The sequence below is a fragment of the Simochromis diagramma genome, unplaced genomic scaffold (assembly GCF_900408965.1).
Source record: "Simochromis diagramma unplaced genomic scaffold, fSimDia1.1 OVJJ01000205.1, whole genome shotgun sequence".
Classification (NCBI taxonomy): domain Eukaryota; kingdom Metazoa; phylum Chordata; class Actinopteri; order Cichliformes; family Cichlidae; genus Simochromis; species Simochromis diagramma.
This window is the reverse complement of record NW_024386782.1, coordinates 4,863,361-4,885,628: the sequence shown is the minus strand read 5'-3', so window position 1 is coordinate 4,885,628 and position 22,268 is coordinate 4,863,361. Positions and strand designations below refer to the sequence as shown.

The window sequence follows — 22,268 nt, the reverse complement described above, 5'->3', positions numbered from 1 at the left end:
AAATGCATAGTAGTTACATAAATTGCAAAAAAGTGCAATAAACTACAAAAAAATTGAAAACCGTTTTTGCTTTTTTAACATATATTTGTAGTTAGAGAAATTTAAGAGACTTATCCCTCAAAACTAAATACAAAAAAGTTGCACAAAATAGTTTCCTACCACAGGAAATTTATTTTGAGTGTCTTCATAGTTTTATTTTTGAAATACACCAATTTTTATACACTGCAGGAAAAACGAAAATAAATATTATACTGCAAATTTGCAAAAAATAAACTATTTCCAGCAGTGCAATATGAGTCCTAAGCATCCCAGAAACGACACAGAAAGTCATAAAGTCAAAGATAACTTTTAAAAAGACCAGTATAGGCCCTGAGGCCCTGATGGTAAAAAAGACTACATTTCCGCGAAAATGACGTCACTTCCGGTTTCGGGCAGGTAATGGCGGAAATGCAAAAGTTCGCGCTGACGTCTATTCCAACGTAGGAAGTGTTATGAACAGCTGATCGGATCGGCAAAGCGTGTTTCTGGAATATTATGTTTTTGTTCCTGCAAGCGCTTTTTATGCAGTTTTTGCAAAGCTTTATGTGGAAGGAAACCGTGACCTAGGACAAGCTGATGGCATAAGATGTAAGTACAATTCCTCCGGTTTCATATGCAAAAAAAATTTTTGCGCTAGCTTACGTGGTTGCAGTGCTACCGGGATTTAAAAATAGTTACGCAAAACAGAGCGTGCCCGCTCCGATCAGCTCTAAAGGGTTAAAACAGAGTTGTTGGCTTTGTGAGCTGTTGCTGTAGTATCATAAATGGACCGCAAAAGAGGAGAAGGTAACAAAATCGAAATACTTATTTGAGTGAAAAGAAAATGAAACAAACCTTCCACGTCTCTTGAAGTAATAGACACCAAGTTTCCACCCTTTTGTTTGCATTTTTCCCTTGCATCATGCCATGTTAAATTCTGATTGTCAATGATGCTGTAACACTAAAATTGAAAGATGAAAAAGATCAATATAGTGTTCCAAGCACTAAGAACATATTGCTTCAACAGTAAATAATAGAAAGATTAAAAGACATGAAAAGACATCTGACCTTTGAGTTAAATTTTTTCCAGGGGTGTGGACATCCACCTTTTGGGGGCACTGTAGGCACTGCGGCGGTGGTGTTTGCAGGTGTTGAGCTGCTGCGCTTACAAATGGACGCATACTCAAGCCCACAGCTGGAGTCATGCCAGAATCCTGCAGGCCAGGTCAGCATATTAAATTAATAACATTATTGACTTGAATGAATAATTAAAAAAATCAACTTCAATCAATTTTGATATCACACACTCATTTTATCTTTTGTAGCATGTCGTCTTGAGTAGTTTCTTTTTCTACATACTTTTTACTTTTACTCCCTACATTCTTAAACAAATATCTGTATTCTACTTCTTACATTTTCAAAACAGACTCATTACTATTGCTTTAACGCTTTAGGGTCAAGTTATTATCTCGTCCCTGCGAGCCTCAAAACATCAAACCGATTTGAAGCAGAAGTCAATCCTGTTCATGTGTTTATCACCAGAGGATGACTCATAAAAAGAGATGGTGGGCGCCAAAGTCAGGTGTTAAAGGCGGGATGGTGTTTTTCTTTTTTTTTGTCATAACACCACAACAACTGCAGGTGTCCGTACGTTGCGGTTTAGGTACTTTAGCATCATAGCTAGTGCTCCAAAAGAGGAATGAGCATAATGGGAGTGACTTTTTTTTAAGTGGCAGGTAATTTCAAATTTCAAATGTTTCTATCAGCTCAGCAAACATCAGCAAACACACAAACTGTTTGTGTGCAGTTTTTTACACAGTGTGTTGCAAGCTAAAGGTCCAGCTGCTGTGATGAATTTAAACTAAAACAGTGTGTGACTGTGACTACATTTCACTTTTTTTTAACTTTTACTTGAGTACGAAGTTGAATGGTTACTTCAACTCAACTTATATTTTCTAATAGTAGTATTTCTACTTCGGCTTCAGTAAAGGATGTCTGTACTTTTGCTGTTCTTTGATATGTGTGTATGGGCTGTAAAGGATACGTATTACTGTGATAAAACTAGGGTGCCATTAAAACTGAAGGGATAGTTGTGACAGGATAGCCTGAGTGCTATCTCTGGGTGATACCACTTGTTCTGTGTATGTATTTCAGTGAAACTGAATCGTATTTCGGTACACTCACCATTGTGATATGTCATGAAAGCACAGTTCTCATCAAAGTTCTTGAAGTCAGGTTGATTTTCCTGCCAACTTTGAAACGACAACTGAGAACCATCCATCCACCTTAATGGAACACAGAAAATAAATTTGTTTAAATATAGCTGTAAAAGATTTGTGACAATAATACCAGACAGTGGCATACTGGGTTCATTAAAGATACTCTTATCCTTCTTCTTTTTGGTCACACTTTTGTTGTTTTTAGCTGTAATAACTGAATAAAATTGGTGGGAAAGATTACAAACAGGAAACTCAAAAATTTTACAAATACGGACAAAGCTTCGCAAATAGAAATGCAAATAGATCTGCATTTGCAGTTAGAGCTTAAAGTATTTGGACAATAAGACACATTTAATTTCCCCCTTTGTGTATCAGAACAGTAGATTTTAAATCAAACACTCAAGATATGACTGACTGAAATTAAAACTGGTATACTTATCTGACATGCTGCCTTGCACTAAGTACTTTTTAACTTGCTGTTACATAAATTTAAGTTAATTGTAAATTGTATTTACATTTTTGTCACTAAATTCATACTCACTGAAATGTTCCATCAAGATCTACAGATAGGCCAATCCAAGAATTCCGATAACCTGTTGAAATCTGCACAAAAACATGGATACATAGGAAAAAACTGTCGGTGTCTGGATGTTTTAGTTTTTGCAATTATAACTTAAATACCCATTGCCTTGGTAAATCTTTTACAAATGCCATTGCTCACCTGTTTCCATAAAAATATCCTTTCTGCTTCACTGTTGATAGATACCAGGTCACCATGCCTCTGTCTGCAGAACATACGAGCGTCCTCCATGGCCATCGCCTTTTTGTTAATGTAATACTGAGTCCCATTCCATTCTAGCCACCCATCAGATGTCGTGTTATATTCTGAGAATAGATAAGAAATGCGCAATATATTTCAGTAAATGTGCAAATAGTATGACCCTCTTTTTCAAAAATTTCAAAGAAAACGTTATAAAAACGTGTTTGGAAACTGCTGTAAATGTGTTAGATAAGCAAGTCTTAAAAAAAATAACTTTTTTCATGACAAGCTCATGTTTTTCCAGCTGTTCACAGTGAGGCTTTAAAATTATGAACAACAACTGCATGTTTTCCATCTTTTCCTCAAACTACACAATCCAGATGGCCCCGCCTCCCTGAGCCTGGTGCTGCCGGAGGTTTCTTCCTGTTAAAAGGGAGTTTTTCCTTCTCACTGTCGCCAAAGTGCTTGCTCATAGGGCCTCATATGATTGCTGGGTTTTTTCTGTATGTATTATTGTAGGGTCAACCTTACAATATAAAGCACCGTGAGGCAACTATTGTTGTGATTTGGTGCTGTATAAATAAAATTGAATTGATAAACAAATAAACAGTTCAACTATGAAAAAACAGTTCAATCTAATTCAACTGATCCTCGCACCGTCAGATACAGAGAAAAATAAAGGATGGTCAGCCATTAAATCCTTTCAATGGGCTTCACACACTCATAGAACTGATTTTCTATTTACTATTACTATTCTCACAGGTTTTTATCTTGTTTTGTTTTTTGAAACCATTATTCCATTATCTTTTGAGATTTCAGAAGAGCAAGTCTAGGTTCTGTAACATATTTTGGATTTGTTGTTGGATTATGAATGGTAAACGGCCTGTATTTGTATAGCACTTTATATAAAAAACGCATTTCATATGAGTTCATAAACATTCATACATTCATATATTCATTGTACATGTGTCCTAGCAGACACAGCTATGGTATCAATTTCAAAAATCAAAAGTGTTTTCTCGAGTTATCGCATTCACAAACACAACACCCATCCATCCCATCTGCCTGCCCAGTGGGGGTCACAGCAGTACCCCATCAGCCTTTAACAGCTTAGTGGTAAAAACAAAACAAAACACAATATTATTCAGCCTATTATTATTATACTTATTATATTATACTAGTTTCAAATATTTGCCACGCAGAAAATCAGCATCCATGAGACATCAGTTTCCCTGTCAGCATAGTATGAATAATGGTCTCAGCCTGGTAATCCCAATAGAAAGTCAACAGTCATGTAAAGATGCTGTATGACAGTGTGGTCAAATTCCTCAACGCACTGGTGCACTTACCAGGGGTGACAGGGTCTGGAGCCGGCTTTGGGGTGACTCCTGTGAAGGAATAAAAACAGAATAGTGTTGAGTTACTAGTGACCAGCTTGACATTGTGAGAATACATACAATAATCTTCTGGTCCAAAAAAAAAATGCTACAAAAGAATTGTATAACTGTGACCATGCTGTACCTGTGTGGATCTGACAAATCCAGTTATTGTACTTCTCACAGTGCACATCACTCCAAAACAAAGTTTTCTCCCAATAATTGGATTTCATTTCAGCACATGATTCAGCGTTATTTTCATTGTTTGGCTCTCCATCACTCCACTCTTGAAAGTTTACCTTTATACAAAAATAAGATAATTATGAATAGTAGTAGTAGTATTTGTAGCAGTAGTAATAGCAGCTGTAACATCAGTAATATTAATAATCATCATCTTGATCGTTATCATCATTTAGGCTACATAAACCATTGTAGAGAGTTAAAAACTGTAAACTCACCGGGGATCCATCGCTCCATACATAACCTGTGTCTGGGTCAGGAGCACTAAGTCCAATCCAGTATTGATTAAGCCTATAATGGACAAATGTATGTTCTAAATGTTTATACTTGTGTAATTTCTTTTTCTTGCTCAAAGACCTTTTATTTACTTATTTTGTGTAAATATTTTGTAAAAACATGTTTCCTTTTTTCTATCAGTGATTATGCTAATACACAACTCATTGCTTGAAAATGATAAGAATCTATGACTGCCACTAATGTGTGACTTAGGCTGGAGGTGTACTTTACGAAAGATTTTTATCTTATGTAGCTCTGATTGTAGACCAGATAACACCATACCATGAAAATTGCCTTGGTAGTAAATCAGCACTGCTGTGAATGCTGACTAGGTCTCCTCCAATGGCTCTGCAGTAATCTCTAGCCTCGTACCAGGTCTTTCTCTTTTCTGAAGCCTCTGGAAAGATCTTAAACAAAATATAAGAAACTGAATTGTGATCTAAAGCTTTGGTAATATTTGTACATTCAGAACTACATGCTAAACATGGGCCGTCATCTCTGTTTTTATGTCATCCTTGTTATGAATAAGATCAACAGAATAATCATATCCTTCTACAACAGAAAGGATTATGAGTAGGGAAGTGACAGAAACCCATGTGCAGAAATGATCAGAAATCACTAACAAAAAGGAAAGTCAAGTTGTTGGCAAAAAGTCACAACTGTCACAGATATTATGAAATTGATGGGACACACACTCAAAACAAAATTAACATGTTTTTCCTCTGCTTATTCAGCAAGAGTTTTTTGGTTGGGGTTTTTTTTTTGGCCAGTTTTGAAGTTAGCTCTGCAATCCAAACGGTGATATTGCAGCTAAGCTAAGTGGAATACCATCTATATTTACATTCTGGGATGTTATCACAAGTAGAAGCCTCTTGTCATGTGTCAATGCATACTTTCTTTTGCATAAATGATGCAAATGACAAGTGTAGTTTGGTTGGAATGAAATCTTTCCTACATAAAACTGATCACAAGGTTGTGAGGCTTTTCTTTATTTGTTTGGTTTTTTGGGGCTTATAGCAGCACAACGCATTCTGGTTTCAATAATTTTTCGGAGTAAAATAACATCGGACATGTCTTTACCCGTTTATTCTTTTAACAAAACCAGTTAATATTGGTCCTCTGCTACTGCCTTGAATCAGGAGGAGCTCAGGGTAACTTACTTGTTTATAGTGCTACTATACTGCTGCTCTTGGTAACTCTACTGTTTGTAAAGGGCTTGTGAAAAATAGAGACTGCAGAATACTTAAGTCATGTATCACTGTGGCAGCCACAGTACCTTATAACAGATGCCTCTGGATTGCATTTTAATCCATCCATCTGTGCAGTTAGGCGTGGCAGTGGTTGGTGGAGCAGGGGTTAAAGCTTCCCCCTCTGCCAGGTGTTTACAGATGTATTTTTCCTTATTGGTACAAGGCAACACATCCCAAAGGCCAGCAGAATGCCCAGTTGCCATAGCAACACAACCCTGCACGTGACCTTGTGTTATAAAAGAAATTGTTAGCTGTCATTTGTGAAGACATCTCCCAACTATAGTTTACATAGCGATTCACATTTTGCATTACCTGGCATATGAGTGTTCCAGTGAGTATATCTTGGATAGGCATTGTTGGTCCACATAAAATATTCTCTGTTTTTCAGGTTTGAGAGACCTATCCAGAAGTGTTTCTCTGGCCTCAGCCCCACCAAGCTTACAAGGAAAGCATTATCCACCCTGGAAATATTTACACAAGTCACATTAGAGGCTGCCTGATGCAAAATTACATATACTTTTTTTTTTTTTATGAAAACTATTTTACCCAGTTGAAACATCAGCTAAGTAAGAGTTTGAGCTCTTGCAGTCATCGTTGGCTTCATGAAACGTCTTTGTCTCAGTCCCTAGAAAGTAGCAGTAGGATCCATGTCTTTTCCAACCCTGCATTGCAGAGAAACAACAGTTGGAGAACTATTCAAGCCTGTCGTTAAATGTTGTCTTTCTGTCTTTTTGTGATAGCAAGGAGTAAAACACCAGAATGCAGAATCACACTGCATCAGTGTGACTACTTGTTTACTCTACAGGAATGTTTTTTTTTTCCTAAAAATGCAATGACTAAATAAGATGTTCTCTTAATCTTTTTACTATAAACAGCACCCAAATACAATGTTTCATTAGGCATCATACCTTATGTCTATGCTGCTTTCCTAGATATTTCATGGACCACAGGCACAAAATTAAATTTAGACATTGTGCCATTTGAAATATACAACAGCCTTTACAAAACAGAAACAGATAACAGAATGTGTGCATTCAGACCAACCAGATGCAGACATTCTTTGGAAAATATATGAAAGGTTCACATACAGTTTTGCAGCCTGCGTTCAGCTCCACTTCATCTCCAGAGGGTTCAGAGTCACTTGTCTTCATGCAGATAAAGCCATGTTTCTCGTCACACATACGGTCAGCCCAGTTTCCATTCTGCAAGAATGAGAAGAACAAAATTCATGTGGAAACTGAAATTAACAAGAGATAGACAGGCTACGGTGCATATCATAAAACAAAGACCTAATTTTCCTGGATATTAATGGACCTTCCTGGCATCCAGTGTTCTTTAACAGAACTGCATAGTTTTACAGAAAACTATGTCACAATCATCAATAATCACTCCCACACTGTGCACCTTACCTCCCCTCTGATCAGAACACAGTCTTCTTGTTCAGAGGTGACAGTTGGTTCCCGAGAGTCCCAGCTAGTGTAACTCACAGGAGAATGATCACTCCAGACAAACAGCCTCTCTCTGTTCCTATCGTTTAGTCCAATCCAGAGTTCATCAGTGGATGCTGCAGACAGAAAATAACATTAATTGTTGTATAATCTTCTTGATAAATTCTGCTCATTTGCTACTCTTTAGATGTTACTTTTGCACTTAAGTTTTAGACTGCTGCTAATCGTCTGCCAGAATTGCTGGACTTGTAAACAAACTTCATCATATGTGAGATGTGCAGCGATACAGGGATCAGTCAACAGAAAGTGACTGAATGCTTATGAAGTGACAAAATCAAAAACCTAGTTTTGTGTCCAAAATAGCAGGATTCCCAAAGTGACCGACTAATAAACGGTCATTATTCTAAAGAAGTAGTCTGCATGGTAGGTCTGAAGTGACTGTTAGCTGTGGTGAGAGCCCTGGATTTTCTGAAGGTGGTGGACTGCTGTACATTTCCAAGAATAGATTGCTCACAATTGTATTATGTGTGTAGCTATAAAATAAGATATTCGTTAATATCTGTGTTTGAGTGTGTTTTTAACTCTTCAGTGTGATGTTCAAATTAGACATTTTAACAATTAAGGAGAGACAACTTCTAATGACTTAATTACAAGCTGAACACTTCCTGTAACTTTAACAGTTAACTTGATATTTATGTGGAATTTGCATCTTTCAGTTAAATGGACTGAAGTGAATTTAGGGCTGAAGTATAAAGGAGCATAAATTTGTTCAATATTCAATCACCTGACTTCTTGTGACTTTAGTTTTATGAGGTTAAACGTGTTCTCAGAAATGGACTATCTGATATAATCATGTTAAATCGAAAATAGAATTGAATTTAAAATCCTTCTCATTACGTACCAGGTCTTGAATAATCTGGCACCATCTTGTCTTAATGACCTTATCACCCTATTAGAGCACTTCGCTCTCAGCCTGCTGGCTTACTTGTGGCTCCTACAGTAAAGTTAAACTTAGAAAGGGAAGCACATCATTCAGCTTCCAAGCCCCTCGACTATGGTTCAGAGAGGTAACTGTTGCTGTGATTTGCGGTATATAAATTACATAAAACTGAATTGTTGGTCTTTTTCTTAGATCGACATGTTTGTTTGTCTAGGATTCACACTGTATATGACAAATAACATTGTTATGATTTCACAACTTTGCAACTTGGAAAAAACTTGCGTTCGGCATTGGTATGTGATCATTGTTAAGGTTTGGGGTGTAGGGTTAGGGTTTGGTGTGTGGTGTGATGGTGTTTCCACATCACAACATTATGACATCACTGCAATGTGATTGATAACTTGCAATGTTGAAACTGGACAAACATTACTTTTGTTGATCCAGGAACATACCAACACAATCATATTAGATCGTGCCTCAAAAATATTTCAGTTACTCACCAGCAATTGCATAAAAATTGCATAAATATGAAAAGTGTTGGGTGAAGGTTATGTTAAAGGAATGCAAATGGTACTCAGAAGTTTTTATTGCCATACCATATCCAAGTTGAGAGATGATGAAGCTTTGGTCCTCTACATTACGAATGGTTACTAGGTCTCCTCCTTCTTTACGGCAAGCTTTCTGAGCATCAGACCATTTTTTTGTTTCATTACGATAAAGGTAAAAGCAGTGGCCATTGTAGGGGATCCAGGGTGCTGTACAAAATCCACTCTCGGGAGCTATGAACCATAAGAACAAAAGAAGAAGATCAAAGAAATTGAGTCAATCAAGTTTTTTAAGAGAAGGGTAGAGAAGGGATTTTTTTCTATACCTTCAGTAGGTGCAGCCAAAGGTCCTTCACTGTAGCAGATGTATCCCAGTTTCTTGTTGCATTTTGAACTTTGCCAAGAAAACTGAACAGTGCCATCAATAATTCCACACTTATATCCTGGATTAGAAACTGGATGTCCTACAGTACAGTGATGGTAAATGAAACTTGTCACTTATGAGATGAGACTCGGCAACTTTCAATTCACATGATTCTCAAGATATTTAGAAGCACGGTGTGTATTGTGTATAAGCATTTTAGTTTTCGTGGAAATGAAATAGAAGCCTATGATTTCTACCCAAGAGTGATAAGGTTATGTGACACACACCACCACCACAATAATTTAGCGGTTGTTGAAATTGCTGAACAATAAGAGGTTCTCTGATTATTGCTATATCTGCAGTGTGACTGGCACGCCTGCGTGGAAGACATTTTATAAAAAATAGGGAAAAAAATATTGACTTGCTGACAGATAACATTTCTTATATCAATAAAAAAAGATGACAAACATGATCAAGATGACTTGCTGAAATATTTTAACAACAGTAATGTAAATTATCATCAGAATGGTAACACAAGCTCCTGAAACTTGAAAGAAAACTTACCTGAGTCCCAATTCAGATATGCATAAGGATTCCCATTAGACCACTTCCACACATAATCTAAATCCTGGAAGATCAGTCCAACCCAGAGCTTGTACTCCTGTCCCCAATTTGCCCTCAATAGTGCTGTCAGTAGAGTTTAACAGACAAAAGAGACAGAGAAAACAAAAGTTACCAAGTGTAATACTCAAAACATAATCATCAGCTGGAGCAGTGTCTACAGTCTACAGACCACAACAACTTTAATGTTTCAAGTTTTAGCTATTTGTAAAACTCTCTCAGCTTAAATGAATTGTTTTGTTTTCAATATATTCAGTGTAGTGTGGAGCCTTGTCTCCTTACCTGAAATATAAGCCTGCTCATGAGGATTGCTGATACTGAGCAGGGAGGCACTCTGCTGTTTGCAGCTGGCGTCAGCCTGATCCCAGGTCAGCGCTGACTGTGTGTTGAGCTGATAAGATGCTCCTGTTGTAGGGTCTTTGTTCCAAGTTTCTTTGGCTGTGACACAAACACAGTCAAAGTATTATAGTGTTACACTGACCTTGTACCTCAAGGTGGCGTTCCTCAACATTTAAATTTGGATGTCCAGGTTCTGCTTATTACTCTGAAAACCTGTATTAGAATTTGTTGTGTACTTACAGTTAGTTGGGCAGTAACCCCAGAGTTCATGATCATATTTTGTTTCAACCGCACACCATTTACGGTTCCCTGGAGAGTCAATTGCACTGCACTCCGAATACCAAATGCTTTTGTAAAAGAAAGGAAACATGCACGGCCTCCCAGCTGCATTTCCTTCAATGGTGTAAAGTTCTGAAGGACCAAAATAAGGAAAACATATAAGAAAAGAACAAAGAATAGCTTGAATAGTTTAAGCAACTATAAATGTAAATGTTGAACATCTTGTAATCATTTGACACACTATCTTTGCATTACAACTGTTTTGGAACTAAATATGAAAATCTACAAATTTATTATGCCACTAATATTATTTCCATAAAAGTTATCATGAATTACTTTACAATGTTTTTGTTTTTTTGTTTTCACTTACCTGTATATGTTCTTGTGCAAGCACCGCTGGAAGTCCCAGAAATTGTAAGGTGGCTACTGGGTACAACTTTATTTGAGAGCACGGCTGTGTTATCGGCAGTGAGGTCAATGTAAAGTTCTTGGCCTTTGAGAACGATCACAGTTTCATTCTTGCATTCCCATTTTTGGAGCTCACTGGTTTCATCACAATCATACAGGTTTACTTCACTGCCCACAGTTTTTCCCTGAACACCCAGGCACTTGTTCTTATACTGAACCAAAAGTCGATCCCCAGATGTCCAGCGAATGTCCTTGCAGTGGTTATTTAATTTTACCAAACAAAAATCAGTGGCCCTGTTAATTAGTTGAAATTGGGAATCTGTAGAGAAAAAAATATTGAAAAACAGTACTGTTGGAGATGTAAACAAACAAAGAAAATCTTCATCCATTTATCATACTTGCTTCAACTGATTTTTATATTTATAATTGCAGAAAGTTTACTTAAAGAACAGTTTTTATGATAAAATCACGAATAACTCATTGTAGAATTGTAAAAAAAAACAAAACATAAATACAGGAAACGATGGAGGACACAACAATCTTACATTTAGTACAGACAGGCAGGACGCACGATAGTCTGTAAAAGCCTTAGCAAAAAATACAAGAAATAGTTGATTACCATCTGAAGCCAAACAGAGAAATGTTTGGATGAGAAGCACAAAGACTGTAGAAGTTATCCTCATTGTTAGTATTCCCATTCCTGTGTCTTATATTTTCATATAAGCTAGTTGCACAGGAGCAAAACACAGGGTGTGAATGATTGTCAACCATGACTCTTTATATCATCCTGTCTTGCCTCGTCATGATGAGTGATGTTTTACAAGAAAAAGGAGGGGAGGGTTACTGTGAATTTTGCCTCACTGACTTCTATACTGATTTTCTAGCTTATCCAAAGAAGCAAAAATGTAGACATTTTCCCTGTAGTCAAGAGAAGTGGGACGGAGGGAGATTTAACTCAAAAAAATGTATGATTTAGTAAAAAGAAGTTGATTTAAGTTAATTGTTGTTGGCAAACAGAGTTTTAAGGGGGGGGGGAGTAAAATACAGTATTCATATATAGCTGGATTAAAAGGGATCATATTTAGTGCCAGCGGAATGAGCCACTGCTCAGACTGTGAACCTTTGGTTTTGTATTTTTTGTTTTTTTCTCTGCTAATTTTTGCCATGCTAGAGTAAGGAATCAAGAAGATTTCCACTCATAAGTGCATCTTATGATCCAGTTGTGCTTATCCTCAGATCTTGTTTTTCCCCATTCAGCTGACTCTTCAGGACCTTGATTTAGCGCTTTGATTTAATTCAACATTGTGATTTACCAATTGTGTTAGAAGGATACAGGGATTCAAATTGTGATTTAAGCACAGCAAAACATGATCCACAGCTGCTATGATTGGTAACTCCAAGCGTAGGGTAATAATTGCAAAAATTAAGCTTTCATTATTCTGACGGTCCGAATTTGTTAAAGTGGAAAATTATGAAATTATTTTTTTTTAAATATCACTCTAAATTATGTTTGTTTGTTTGTTTGTTTAATCTAGAATTTGTGTTTGTACTTAGTTTTTTCACCGAATTCGCCACAAGCTCTGATCACCAAGCTCTGCATTGGTGATGTTAAGGCTTATATGTTTAATGCAGTTATCAAAATACCTGCTTAATAAAACTGTTTCAACATTTAAAATGTCTGATAATAGAAAACCCTTTGAGCTACCAAATTTTTTTTTTTATATAGTCCTACTACGTTTCCCTGAATCTACATGCATAAGAAGTATAGAGGCCAACAAAGGATGACACATGTAGGAAGTTTCAAAACAGCTCTGTTGTAATAACCACAACTGTATGTAATGTCAAGACTAATGATGCATAATGATGCATGACCCATAATGCAATAAAAAAAAATCAAAATGGCTTGAATGAGCATGATAATAAAACACACGTACAAAAAAATATATGATATATGAATCTCTTCATCTGCAAATAGTTTGTCATGTAAGGATGTGAAACTGCCTGGATTTAGACTTTCAATTAGGTCTTTTTCTCCTATGCCTTATAAGGCACCCGTATAACGATAAGTTTAAATGGGTGAACTACTGTATGTAAAAACACTGTGAAATTGTTAGAAAATCCTCTGCTCACACTGTTAGAAAAAACATCTTAAAAAAACAGTAATATTCCAGCAGCTGGGGCGCCAAAATAATACCGTAAAATAACAGAAAATAACTCATAAAAATACGGTTATTTCCAGTAATGAAAATACAATTTGTTGCCCTAATTTTACATGGGATTTTGCCTTTTTCAAGTGCTTTTAAACATTAAATTAGGAACAATTTAATGTGATTAAACACTGAAATTACCTATAAACAAGGTCAATGAATGCGGCAATATGAATAATAATACTTAAATGTACAGAAATATACAGTTAACAGTTGGTTTAAATAATAATGGATTGCATTCATATTGCACTTTTTGAGACCCTCAAAGCGCTTTACAATTCCACTTTATAATTCCCCTCTGGCCATCACCTGTAGGTGGTAGGTGAAGTGCCTTGCCCAAGGACACAACGACCGAGAGTGTCCGAGCCGGGGCTCGAACTGGCAACCTGCTGATTACAAGGCAAACTGCCAACTCTTGAGCCAGGATCGCCCTAAATAGCAATAATAATAATAATTATTTGATGTAAAAAAAGTTTATAAGACTCATTTTATATATTTTTCCATAGCATTACATTTGAATTTAACAGTTCAACCTTTCAAATAATGGACAAATATTTGTGAAATTATGATACATTTGTGAATGTATTTTAACAATCTAAATATGCATATGTACAGACAAATACATTTAAAAAACAAGAAAATTATGTTTTATTACATTACAGTGATTTTACGTTAATTTACATTTGAAATGTGAAATCACAGTCTATGGATGTAAATTTAATGATATTCTAGAAGAACAGTACAAAACTGTAAAATACACAGTAAAATACTTTTATATTAGGATTTTCTTTTACAGTGCACAGTTCTTTTACTTTTTTTCCTGTTTAGCAACCCTACTCTATTATGATCAGAAGTGACGTACTATGCATTTGATCATGTCAGAGTTGACTGTAAATAGAATGACTTGCTGCACTGATTAATTGTTCTTCAAAAAGAGGAAGCTCTTATTTCTGACTGATACTGTGTCATGAGCCGAGGTTCTCACAGTTACTGGACCCAGAAACAGACTCAAAACAAATTAAGCAGCAAACTACATACAAAGTTTAGTTCATGTATGTCTCCAAAAGTTGATTCTGTTCATCTGGACGTAACGTTTTGTGGGAGAAACGTTTCGTCACTCATCCAAGTGACTTCTTCAGTCTCAGCTGACTGCAGGTTTCCCCAATCTTATAAACAGTACATTTGCATAATGACTGAAACCAGCCCACTGAAGGAACAATGGACTGGGAGGTCAGTTCCTTAATCATAATTATGCAAATTCTCATGACCATTGATCAACAACCACTGACCAAAACCCACTGATCAAAGACCACTGATCAATGGCCATGAGTACCATTCACAGAGAGTTGGGGAATGGCTGCAATCACAGCATTGTAAGATGGCGAAAGATGTACCCTTAGGCCCCCTCCTCGATTCAGAGATGGTCTTTCCCTTTCCACGTAAATGGCCTCCTTGACTCCGCGCTCAAACCAGCGTTCCTCCCTGTCCAGGATGTGTACATCCTCATCGTTGAAAGATGAAAGAGTGTCCACTGGCCTGTAGGTGTAAATAGACTGCAGAGTCCTGGCCTGACGAGGTAGCTCTTCTGTGTTGTGCCATCTGCTTCGCCAGAGGTTGTTTGGTTTCCCCAATGTATAAATCCTGGCAATCCTCCTGGCACTTAACAGCGTACACTATGTTACTCTGTTTGTGTCGGGGACCCGATCCTTGGGGTGGACCAATTTTTGGCGCAGCATGTTATGGGGTTTAAAAGCCACAGAGACCTGGTGTTTCTTGTATGAGAAAACAATAGCAAACTATGAAAGTGAAATTTAAATTCAGGCCAGAGGAAACGGAGCAAATATGGAGGTCAGTGCCGAGAGAAGCCATGATTGGGACTGTGGGAAAACTGCAACAGAAGAGGAAACAATTACTTAACTGTGGGAGAATCTAGAGGGATGAACTGACAGAGAGTGTTATCCAGCCCTCACGTCATACTGGGCTCTTTTTGTGCCACTTTTTTCATTCGTATGAACGCCATTTCCGCTGTGTTGGGTGTAACATAGCCAAACTTGCCAGCCGGTTTCGTTTTTGTAAAATCTTCAAATTTTCAGTCTGATTTTCTTACATCAGCCTAACATGGCTTAGCAGCAAAAATACTCACACTCAACACCCTAGGGACCGTTTTGTGCCCCATTGAAACCCATTATAAACGCTATTTTTCACGGTAAAAAAATTACGGTCAAATCGATCGTGATCGGTAATGCTTCCGTTTCCGTTTGCAGTACTGGCCTTAGAGTTGTAATTTTTTTATTTGTCCACCGGGTGGCGCCCTTGCTCCACATTTGACCCCGGGCTGGAAAACAGCGGGCCTCTTAAACAGACCTGCGGGAAACGAAGCCTCATTTCCGGCGTGCAGCAGCGGCTTCGCCCGCTGATCGGGCGGGACCATTTTCGGCCCCTAGGACCGTTTAAGGGTGCATTTTTTTTTTTAATCAACAGGAAATGACGTATTTGTTGTGACGTGGTACCGGACGTGTGTGTTGGAAAAAGGGGTCCGACGCAACATGCCCCGGTCATCGTCGGGAGTTAACCCGGGAGGATGCACTGATTCCGGCCTAGAGGAGGAGCATTTGCCGCCTGGAGACCATTTTTTGGTCCGGAAAAAAAAAAAAAAAAGGCGATCGAAATGAAGGTTGGTGCCAATCTTTAGTCCATCTAAAGGCCTAATTATAATAACAATCAAATATTACTTCAAATGTTTTTTTTTTTTTAAATATTTCGTTTTGTTTCGGGGGGCTAAAAAAAACGGTGCGCTCATGTAATTAAACTGCGATTAAAAGGGTTAAAACCCCCGAAATATAATTAAAACTTTACATGGATAGTTCAGGGAGAAGTAGTTTTAAAAGACTGGCTAATTTAAAGTGGAAAAAAATATGAATATATGATCTTTTTATAGCATTTTTCGGGCGTGGCAGAAAACGGTCCCTAGGGTGATGAACGTAAGTTTTTTAAAGTATGACGTGAGGGCCAGCATGCAGGGCAGTGTGAGATTATTCTGTTATCATATGTTATCTTATATCTGTAGTTAAAGTAGTTGAATTATGTTCTGACTTAAAAGAGTGTGAAAATCATTAGATCTATTGGATTGACCTGTATTATTTGACGCTGTTGAATGTGTTACACTGTTTCTTGACATTTCATACTGCTGAATCATGAAGAGAATGTTGTGTGCAGAGGACCTTGTGTCGATAATAGAAGAGACAGACCACATTCCATACCCCCACCTTTACAGAGAGCAGAAAGACAGGGAGCCGAGGTCATAACTTAGGCGCCGTAACAGAGAAAGAATGTGAATGTTTAGGCTTTTATGACTAGGTGGGGGCCACTAAAGGCTATAAAAGCTTGAGTAACCCTCCACCATGTTGAGACATGCGGCTAACCCTCTGGCAGCATCTCTCCCGTCCGGACGTTTTAATGGTCTTTGTGTTGAATTGTATGGAAATAAATGATTGTTGATTGAGCATATATACACCGAGTATTGTCCTTCCTTCAGCCCAAAGATTAAAAGAATTGGGAGATTTCAACAACTTGGTGCCGTGACCCGGATCTTTGGTGTGCTGAGGAGGGGCAGATTTGGCCTGAGGTGAGATCGTGAGGCAAGGCGAACAGAGGACCGGTCCAAATATAAAAAGGTAAGCACAGCCTGTTGTATTATAAATACCAAATGTGCATATTGGGCTTTCCAAATTAATCTGTTCGCTGAGTTACACGTATTTTCACGTTAAATTTGTCGGTGTCTGGTTTTTGGCGCAAGATACTAACAACATAAGCTGAGGCTGAATTCCAGTGTGTTAGATAAACTGCTTCTACCGAGAAACTAATAATACACTACGTTGAGCTAGTTGCAGTTGAACTGCTTCTACCAAGAATACTAATAATATACTACGTTGAGCTAGTTGCAGCCCACTTTACCTTCCACATTTAACTTTGTCTAAGACTGGCTTCTGTAAGCAATAATACATTAGAATCTCTTTTGGAGACGCGGCCATAAGTCCAGTACATTGAATAGAGGTTTTGAAGTTGGTTTATGGCGTCGGTTGAGTCTTCGTTGATGCGGTCATAAAATAAGTATAGAATTAAGGAAAAGCAGATGCTGGCTTACGGTGCGGTTAAGCGCTGGTAACGCGTAATGCGCAACACGTCCGTAGGTTTTGGTTTATGATACGGCCGTGTTCTGGTGATGCAGCCATAAGTGCAGTAGTGAGGGGTTGCTGAGTTCAGCACATTGAATAGAGGTTTGACGGTGGTTTATGGTGTCGGTTTGTGCATCGAGGGCTGCGGTCATGAAATTAATAAGTAAAAATTTTTACTTGGTATGAAATAAAAGTAAAGCAGACGCTGGCTTATGGTGTCGGTTTTGAGCATCGGGGACGTGCATCACTTTTACGATGCGATTTTGCCCCGTTGTGGCGGTCATAAGCGCAGTGAAAAGGGTACCTGGTGTATGGTTGTGCTTCGGAAGAGTTCTAACAGTTGAGCTCAGAGGTTTCTGTGTAACTTTCCGCCGATGAAAAGCGCTCTCTGTGGGTCTCACTGTTGGTGAAACGCGCTGTGTGTGTGAGGCGCGCTCTGGTTGTTCTGTGTGGCCTGTTTGTGTGAGGCGCGCTCTGGGTGTGTTTCTGGGTGTGAAGCGTGAACACAGTGACAGTGACGGTTGATGTGTGAATAGGAGGACATTAGTGCGAAGAAAATGCTTTAAGATCAAAGGTTGACGCCTAGTGTACCTGTGGAAATTAAGTTTGTTCATGGTGTGGCAACCCCCCTGTCTGTGGACGCACAGGCCGGTCCAGCGGCGTCTGGGTGCCAAGGTGGTGACTTGGGGATGTGAGAACCCCTGCATAGCTACAGAATAACACTGGAACGGCCGTGTAATCACGGGTTCACATTTATTCTGGAATAGAACAAGAAAATGCTTTCACATCTAAGGTTGAGTTCTATCATAGGTGAAATATAAAAAGGTTGAATTCCTCGCTTCAGTGGTTGAAATTGTTGTGTGCCTGTCCCCTGACGAGTGTGAAATTAAATAAAGAGGGAATTTGGAGCCACATAGAGATAGACCGGCATAATTGGGTGTAATACTCTGTGGTGTAAAGAAAAAGAGGAGTCAAAGCAGTAAGAGGTGAGTAGTGGTGTGAAATATGTTGGGTTTTAAATCTGACGTAGAGAAAGGAGAAATGGAGGGAGAGTGGAGAATTATTGAGAAGCAGAGAGAGGAGTGTGTTGGGAGACTGGCATGCAGTCTGCACTGAAAAGCTGGGCGTGTTGCCTGCTTCTCTGTTTAACAGTGATGAAAATGATATTAAATAAATCTCTTAGTGTGTTAATACAGGAGGCTACGGACCTGGACCAACCGCCCCCACAAGCACAGCGGCCGAAGCAAAATTATCGTAATGGAAACCACACCCAGCAAGAATCAGCAGCTGTGGAAAAGACAGCAGCTAGCAGAGAATTAGAGGAGAAATTAAGAGAAGTTTTCACACATAAAATTGGGGCCAACAGACTTGTGGAGGTTGGGAAGGCGTCCGGAGCATCACAACAAAAGGTGAAACAAAAACACACACAAGCAAGAGACATGTGAGAGAAAGGCTCCTTTTAAGGTAATGCCTTGTTTGAGAAAAAGTTAAAAATAACCCGCTTACAAATGCACACACACGCAATGAAGAAACAGCTTACACTCATGAACACGTGAAGATTTTCCGGCAAGATTGAAGCAGGGAAATTTAACATACACATATTGTTTTTTAATGATGAAGTTTATCCATTATTAACAAATAAACCCTCCGGGTTGCAGGACAACAATTTAACTTCAAAGAAATAAAGAGACTGGTATGACTAACCAGTGATGAAACAACAAATTTAGTGGTTAAGAGTCAAATTGTGAGATGTTTTCTGCTGATTGAACAACACAAGTGATTACTGACGGAAAGAAATTTCTTTTTTGTGAGTTTAAACATGATCTTAAGAATTTGAACATGTGCATGTCGTCCTGTCAACTTGGTGGGTTATGAGTTGATTATATCGTGAGAGAAAAAAAAAAAAAAAAAAGGGGGGAGAGAAGGCTGACACAGGGCCTGTCCCGGTGTTTCTCCCCTCTCTTTGTAACACAGCCAACACAACATCATTTTCCTGTTCGTTTGTTTTTGTTTTGTTTTGTTTTTTGTTCTTTCTCTTTATGTTTAATTACAGGCTGCTTTGCCAGCCCTGGAAGCCGAGGCTGACCTGGACTCCTGCTCTCCCCTCTACCATCTTCGACGTGACCCTGACCAAATGCTACAGCAGCTGGACCCACAACAACAACCTGAAAATGTCAACAATGCTGCAGGAAAGCGATCTCATGCAGCAGAGACGGAGAGTGTTAAAACCAAGGCCCGTTTCACTACACGGGGGAAAATTCTCAGACAGCTTCAGCTGACAGAGCTGTGACGAGACGCCCCGCCAAGCCCGAATGAAAAGTAAGGCCGAGCAAAGGAATGCTGACCTTAACAACTCTGCATTAACACTGTGCAGGACAGTGACGGACCAACACGGATGATCGGGCAGCAAAAAGGGCGTGACCGAGACAGGAGGAGCAACTGAGGTCAGAAGGCACCTCAGAGTGGACAAAAACACAGAAGAAGATGCAGGTTGCATGGACACTGGAGAAAGGACCGCCCCAATTGGGGTCAGAACCAGGATGGACAGAACTTTGAGCAGCAGCAGCAGCAATGGTCGCAAACAGACTGAAAAGGAGGAGGGCAGGACCCCAGGGCACGCTTCAGGCCATGGTTTACCCAAGACACCAGAACAGGCAAGTGATGAACACAGACACACACACACACAAACACACACATCTACATACACCGATTCAGAATGAAGTGAAATACACACATGAACACATGGGCACTCGTTGATTGAGTGAGAAATGACACACACACACACACCTAAATTGAAATGCTGAGTCACTGAGAAGTGATGCACACACATACACATGCACACGCTTGTGCAATGAAGAGTGATGCACACGCACACACGCACACACACGCTGATGCAATGAAGAATGCTTTGCTAACAAATGCTTATGCTGATATGCAAAATGCTGCACACAAACATCCCAATATATAATTTTTATGAGGAGCCATTGATTACTTAGAATGTGTTTTATGTCACCCAGAGGACATTTATGTAGATTGAAGGAATAAGGTCTAAAACAGTGTGGTTATGAAAACAATGTCTGTGCGTGGTGTCTGTTTATGGCTCAAGGCCTTGATTGAATTGTTTATTGTGCTTCACACAGCCCTGGTGAGGAACAGTGGCACAGAGTGAAAATGATGAACTAATAGAGTAAGTTTTAGGTCGGAGTACCGCATTTTCTGTGATTGAGATTTAATTCAAGGAGGAACAAAAGGTGTTACGGCACCTGAGGTTCTCATTCCCACGCAATATTGTCCCAGGAGAAGCAAAAATTTTCTGTGAATTTCTGGTTGATTTTTGGGTTTTTGCTTAGCGCTAGCTTGATTTTATCAGTGAGCTTTGGGTTGTGTTCTTTCTCTAAGAGAGAGAGATGGTTTTTATGCTTGGACATGTCTGCAACGGGCCCTAGTATGTGTTATTTTAGTAGTATTTTGTTGGTTGCGTCTGTTTTCGTTTTTGTTACAGTGCACTGAGATAAGAAAATCTGAGAGGTGTGATCCACCGGTGGTGATATGTTGATATTTTGTGAGTCTATGATTTAACAATCAGCTCTTTAAACCAGGCCTGAAAGATTGAAATTTAAAGCGCTATGAAATATTCTTACGGAAAACAGTTGCAAAGTGTGTTTCTCCATGATTATAATGGGCGTGGGAGAAATTCACTTATATGGGACACTGATCATATGAGAAGTCCTGAGTCTAAAAGGATTGCAGCGAGTCAATCCAGAACAAAAGAACAAAGAATTGTTTCCTTTTAAAATGATGACGTCATCTTGCTGGTGATGGAGGCTCGAATAGGTCGCGCGGGAGACTCCATTATCAGCAACATCTGGTATGAATGTGTGTGGATGAAGGCATGTGACTGGACTGTGATGGACTGATGACTAAAAGTTTTAACTGACTTGAGACTGAGACAAAGACTGCACCAACTTTAGGATTAGTAAATGCCAATAAACAATTCACCCAGCCGACAAGAGAAGGGTGGATGCTTCGCTTTGTTTTGTTTTTGCAGGAGCAGGAGGGACTGGAGGAGGAGACTGTAGCTTCACATGAGTGTGAACTGCAGACTTAACACTTTGGTTGCTAATTCTGAGTTACTGATGTTTGCATTAAGAAAACTGTGCTATATTAGCTGTGTTTTGATTAAGGTATCATGTTATATTATTGGGAATGCCAAATGCTACAGTGGAGAAAACTTTTGATATCACGCATGACTGGAATATGTTACTATTAACCATAGTAGGCCACTGTAAAAAGTCAATTAAAGTTTATAGAGGAAAATTGCCAAAACTTTAACAATATTTATGAACAGTGTTGGTCAAGTTGCTTGAAAAAGTAATCGGATTACAAGTAACGCGTTACTGCCCATCTCTGTTTATGAATAACAGGGGAATGGTAGACTTGCCACATTCAGAATAGAGATATGCAATAACAAACATTGGTCCACATGATTTAGGTTCTCGCTTGAAATAGTAAATTATTAAAAGTAGAATATAACCGACAGGGGCATGTGATAGGAGGTGGTGCTGCACAAGAACAAGAGCAAAATAAAGAAAAATATTGTGTTTAGCTTTGAGAAATTCAAATTAAAATGTACCATTACACTCAGAGGATCAATATGAAAATCAATATATGCTAATTTTGTATGAAGTACATGACTGATAACTGTTCTGTCCTGAGCTTTTGTTTTTACAGCACCCACTTGACCACACCAACAGTTTCTCGCCACCAACAGGGGGTATTTGCAAAGAATAGGGAGGAATATCA

At 38.7% G+C, this 22,268-nt stretch overlaps 1 protein-coding gene and 1 long non-coding RNA gene across 3 annotated transcripts in view; one reads left to right on the top strand and one right to left on the bottom strand.

The window, feature by feature from the left end:
• The window catches only part of LOC120725146 (macrophage mannose receptor 1-like), a 51,117-nt gene extending 39,283 nt beyond the window's left edge, over nt 1–11,834 (bottom strand). The window contains exons 1-21 of one of the 2 annotated variants that reach the window (XM_040017879.1): nt 11,703–11,834; nt 11,046–11,402; nt 10,637–10,807; nt 10,340–10,495; nt 10,001–10,123; nt 9,399–9,536; nt 9,124–9,306; nt 7,549–7,703; nt 7,228–7,341; nt 6,686–6,801; nt 6,452–6,600; nt 6,166–6,365; nt 5,172–5,296; nt 4,832–4,904; nt 4,519–4,672; nt 4,347–4,385; nt 2,959–3,122; nt 2,779–2,840; nt 2,203–2,303; nt 1,087–1,232; nt 874–979 (exon numbers count right to left, since the gene is read on the bottom strand). In XM_040017879.1, the coding sequence (XP_039873813.1) occupies nt 874–979; nt 1,087–1,232; nt 2,203–2,303; nt 2,779–2,840; nt 2,959–3,122; nt 4,347–4,385; nt 4,519–4,672; nt 4,832–4,904; nt 5,172–5,296; nt 6,166–6,365; nt 6,452–6,600; nt 6,686–6,801; nt 7,228–7,341; nt 7,549–7,703; nt 9,124–9,306; nt 9,399–9,536; nt 10,001–10,123; nt 10,340–10,495; nt 10,637–10,807; nt 11,046–11,402; nt 11,703–11,781 (2,911 nt within the window). In that variant the 5' untranslated portion in view covers nt 11,782–11,834. The remainder of the gene's footprint in view (nt 1–873; nt 980–1,086; nt 1,233–2,202; nt 2,304–2,778; nt 2,841–2,958; nt 3,123–4,346; nt 4,386–4,518; nt 4,673–4,831; nt 4,905–5,171; nt 5,297–6,165; nt 6,366–6,451; nt 6,601–6,685; nt 6,802–7,227; nt 7,342–7,548; nt 7,704–9,123; nt 9,307–9,398; nt 9,537–10,000; nt 10,124–10,339; nt 10,496–10,636; nt 10,808–11,045; nt 11,403–11,702) is intronic. The other variant, XM_040017871.1, reaches the window with a different exon arrangement.
• Nucleotides 11,835–18,887: 7,053 nt separating this feature from the next.
• On the top strand, nt 18,888–22,268 carry LOC120725255. Its single transcript, XR_005694069.1, has 2 exons — nt 18,888–21,812; nt 21,901–22,268. It is a non-coding gene; the product is annotated as an uncharacterized LOC120725255 (long non-coding RNA).